Here is a 5000-nt window from a genome sequence, read left to right as displayed (position 1 = left end):
GGTAGCCTCCACCACCTCAGTGGGCAGAGAATTCCAGAGATTCACCACCCTCTGGGAGAAGAAGTTCCTCCTCAACTCTGTCTTAAACCGACCCCCCTTTATTTTGAGGCTGTGTCCTCTAGTTTTAACTTCCTTACTAAGTGGAAAGAATCTCTCCGCCTCCACCCTATCCAGCCCCCGCATTATCTTATAAGTCTCCATAAGATCCCCCCTCATCCTTCTAAACTCCAACGAGTACAAACCCAATCTCCTCAGCCTCTCCTCATAATCCAAACCCCTCATCTCCGGTATCAACCTGGTGAACCTTCTCTGCACTCCCTCCAATGCCAATATATCCTTCCTCATATAAGGGGACCAATACTGCACACAGTATTCCAGCTGCGGCCTCACCAATGCCCTGTACAGGTGCATCAAGACATCCCTGCTTTTATATTCTATCCCCTTCGCAATATAGGCCAACATCCCATTTGCCTTCTTGATCACCTGTTGTACCTGCAGACTGGGCTTTTGCGTCTCATGCACAAGGACCCCCAGGTCCCTTTGCACGGTAGCATGTTTTAATTTGTTTCCATTGACATAGTAATCCCATTTGTTATTATTTCCTCCAAAGGATATAACCTCGCATTTCTCAACGTTATACTCCATTTGCCATATCCTCGCCCACTCACTCAGCCTGTCCAAATCTCTCTGCAGATCTTCTCCGTCCTCCACACGATTCACTTTTCCACTTATCTTTGTGTCGTCTGCAAACTTCGTTACCCTACACTCCGTCCCCTCCTCCAGATCATCTATATAAATGGTAAATAGTTGCGGCCCGAGTACCGATCCCTGCGGCACGCCACTAGTTACCTTCCTCCAACCGGAAAAACACCCATTTATTCCGACTCTTTGCTTCCTGTCGGATAGCCAGTCCCCAATCCACTTTAACACACTACCCCCAACTCCGTGTGCCCTCATCTTCTTCAGCAGCCTTTTATGGGGCACCTTATCAAACGCCTTTTGGAAATCCAAAAACACCGCATCCACCGGTTCTCCTCCATCAACCGCCCTAGTCACATCTTCATAAAAATCCAACATGTTCGTCAAGCACGACTTTCCCCTCATGAATCCATGCTGCGTCTGATTGATCGAACCATTTCTATCCAGATGCCCTGCTATCTCCTCTTTAATAATGGATTCCAGCATTTTCCCTACTACAGACGTTAAGCTGACCGGCCTATAGTTACCCGCCTTTTGTCTCCTTCCTTTTTTAAACAGCGGCGTAACATTAGCCGTTTTCCAATCAACCGGCACTACCCCAGAATGCAACGAGTTTTGATAAATAATCACTAACGCATCCACTATTACCTCTGACATTTCTTTCAATACCCTGGGATGCATTCCATCCGGACCCGGGGACTTATCCACCTTCAGTCCCATTAGTCTACCCAGCACTGCCTCTCTGGTAACATTAATCGTATTAAGTATTTCTCCTGCTGCCAACCCTCTATCGTTAATATTTGGCAAACTATTTGTGTCCTCCACCGTGAAGACCGACACAAAAACTTATTTAAAGACTCAGCCATATCCTCATTTCCCACTATTAACTCCCCCCTCTCGTCCTCCAAGGGTCCAACATTCACTCTAGCCACTCTATTCCTTTTTATATATTTATAAAAACTTTTACTATCATTTTTTATATTAATTGCTAGCCTAGCTTCATAGTCTATCCTTCCTTTCTTTATCGCTTTCTTAGTTTCTCTTTGTTGTTTCTTAAATTTTTCCCAATCACTTGTTTCTCCACTATTTTTGGCCACTCTGTACGCAGCTGTTTTTATTTTAATACTCTCCTTTATTTCCTTCGTTATCCACGGCTGGTTCTCCCTTTTCTTACAATCCTTGTTTTTTGCTGGAATATATTTTTGCTGAGAACTGAAAAGGATCTCCTTAAAAATCCTCCACTGTTCCTCAGCTATCCTACCTGCCAGCCTGCTCTCCCAGTCTACCTTAGCCAATTCATCCCTCATCCTATCATATTTCCCTCTGTTCAAACAGAGGACACTGGTTTGGGACCAAACTTTCTCCTCTTCCATCTGAATCAGAAATTCGACCATATTGTGGTCACTAGACCCAAGAGGGTCCTTCACAATAAGATCCTTAATTCTACCTACCTCGTTACACAATACCAGATCCAAAATAGCTCGTTCCCTCGTCGGTTCCGTAACATGCTGTTCAAGGAAACTATCCCGACAGCATTCTAAGAACTCTTCCTCCATTCCACCCTTACCGACTTGAGTCTGCCAGTCAATGTGCATGTTGAAGTCCCCCATGATTATTGCCGTTCCGTTTTTACACGCATCTCTTATCTGCTTGTTTATAGCCCTCCCTACCTCAACATTATTATTTGGGAGCCTATATACCACACCTACTAGTGTCTTTCTCCCTCTACTATTCCTCATCTCTACCCATAATGATTCCACGTTTTGTTCCTCAGAGCCTATGTCATCCCTCAGTACTACCCTGATATTATCTCTTATTAATACCTGTCCTGGGAGTGTTTGATGGGGACAGTGTAGAGGGAGCTTTACTCTGTATCTAACCCCGTGCTGTCCCTGTCCTGGGAGTGTTTGATGGGGGACAGTGTAGAGGGAGCTTTACTCTGTATCTAACGCCGTGCTGTACCTGTCCTGGGAGTGTTTGATGGGGACAGTGTAGAGGGAGCTTTACTCTGTATCTAACCCCGTGCTGTACCTGTCCTGGGAGTGTTTGATGGGGGACAGTGTAGAGGGAGCTTTACTCTGTATCTAACCCCGTGCTGTACCTGTCCTGGGAGTGTTTGATGGGGACAGTGTAGAGGGAGCTTTACTCTGTATCTAATCCCGTGTTGTACCTGTCCTGGGAGTGTTTGATGGGGACAGTGTAGAGGGAGCTTTACTCTGTATCTAACCCCATGCTGTACCTGTCCTGGGAGTGTTTGATGGGGACAGTGTAGAGGGAGCTTTACTCTGTATCTAACCCCATGCTGTACCTGTCCTGGGAGTGTTTGATGGGGGACAGTGTAGAGGGAGCTTTACTCTGTATCTAACCCCATGCTGTACCTGTCCTGGGGGTGTTTGATGGGGACAGTGTAGAGGGAGCTTTACTCTGTATCTAACCCCATGCTGTACCTGTCCTGGGAGTGTTTGATGGGGACAGTGTAGAGAGAGCTTTACTCTGTATCTAACCCCGTGCTGTACCTGTCCTGGGAGTGTTTGATGGGGACAGTGTAGAGGGAGCTTTACTCTGTATCTAACCCCGTGCTGTACCTGTCCTGGGAGTGTTTGATGGGGGACAGTGTAGAGGGAGCTTTACTCTGTATCTAACCCCGTGCTGTACCTGTCCTGGGAGTGTTTAATGGGGAAAGTGTAGAGAGAGCTTTACTCTGTATCTAACCCCGTGCTGTACCTGTCCTGGGAGTGTTTGATGGGGACAGTGTAGAGGGAGCTTTACTCTGTATCTAACCCCGTGCTGTACCTGTCCTGGGAGTGTTTGATGGGGACAGTGTAGAGGGAGCTTTACTCTGTATCTAACCCCATGCTGTACCTGTCCTGGGAGTGTTTGATGGGGGACAGTGTAGAGGGAGCTTTACTCTGTATCTAACCCCGTGCTGTACCTGTCCTGGATGTGTTTGATGGGGACAGTGTGGAGGGAGCTTTACTCTGTATCTAACCCCGTGCTGTCCCTGTCCTGGGAGTGTTTGATGGGGGACAGTGTAGAGGGAGCTTTACTCTGTATCTAACCCCGTGCTGTTCCTGTCCTGGGAGTGTTTGATGGGGGGACAGTGTAGAGGGAGCTTTACTCTGTATCTAACCCCATGCTGTACGTGTCCTGGGAGTGTTTGATGGGGGACAGTGGAGAGGGAGCTTTACTCTGTATCTAACCCCGTGCTGTACCTGTCCTGGATGTGTTTGATGGGGACAGTGTGGAGGGAGCTTTACTCTGTATCTAACCCCGTGCTGTACCTGTCCTGGGAGTGTTTGATGGGGGACAGTGTAGAGGGAGCTTTACTCTGTATCTAACCCCGTGCTGTACCTGTCCTGGGTGTGTTTGATGGGGGACAGTGTTGAGGGAGCTTTACTCTGTATCTAACCCCGTGCTGTACCTGTCCTGGGAGTGTTTGATGGGGGACAGTGTTGAGGGAGCTTTACTCTGTATCTAACTCTACGCTCTGTCCTCCCAGGCTGGAGTAAGCGAGTCGAATATGTTCCCGGATCCAGGTCGAAGCCTCTCTTTCCCCATATCCGATTGGAGACCTGTGATGAAGCGGTTTGGGACATTGAGGCGATCGTGGAGTTACAGACTAACCATGTCGCGAAGGGCTGTGACCGGGACAACTACTCGGAGAGAACTCTCCGGAAAATCTGTGGTGAGTCAGTCTGTCACCGCTGTACACACGGCAACCCACTCAGTACGGATTGTGTGAATACTAACTCTACGCTCTCTCACTCTCTCCATTTCTCCTTCTCTCTCTCTCTCACACATTCTCTCTATCTTGCCCACACTCTCTATCTCCTCCTCCCTCTCCAAATCTCTCTCTATCTCTCTCTCTCTCACACACATTCTCTCTATCTCGCTCACACTCTCTATCTCCGCCTCCCTCTCCAAATCTCTCTCACTCTCTATCTCCCTCTCTCTCTCACACATTCTCTCTATCTCGCCCACACTCTCTATCTCCTCCTCCCTCTCCAAATCTCTCTCACTCTCTATCTCCCTCTCTCTCTCACACATTCTCTCTATCTCGCCCACACTCTCTATCTCCTCCTCCCTCTCCAAATCTCTCTCACTCTCTATCTCCCTCTCTCTCTCACACATTCTCTCTATCTCGCCCACACTCTCTATCTCCGCCTCCCTCTCCAAATCTCTCTCACTCTCTATCTCCCTCTCTCTCTCTCACACATTCTCTCTATCTCGCCCACACTCTCTATCTCCTCCTCCCTCTCCAAATCTCTCTCACTCTCTATCTCCCTCTCTCTCTCACACAT

The 5000-nt window shown here is 48.0% G+C and overlaps 1 protein-coding gene across 1 annotated transcript in view; it reads left to right on the top strand.

Moving 5' to 3' along the window:
* Positions 1-5000, top strand: part of LOC144490719 (calsyntenin-3-like) — a gene marked incomplete at its 3' end in the record, with an annotated part of 25761 nt that overhangs the window by 18267 nt on the left and 2494 nt on the right. The window contains 1 exon segment of the mRNA XM_078208428.1: positions 4199-4384. Within this exon segment, the coding sequence (XP_078064554.1) occupies positions 4199-4384 (186 nt within the window).

This window comes from Mustelus asterias, unplaced genomic scaffold (genome assembly GCF_964213995.1).
Source record: "Mustelus asterias unplaced genomic scaffold, sMusAst1.hap1.1 HAP1_SCAFFOLD_3679, whole genome shotgun sequence".
Taxonomy (NCBI): domain Eukaryota; kingdom Metazoa; phylum Chordata; class Chondrichthyes; order Carcharhiniformes; family Triakidae; genus Mustelus; species Mustelus asterias.
This window is presented reverse-complemented; position numbering and strand designations above follow the sequence as displayed.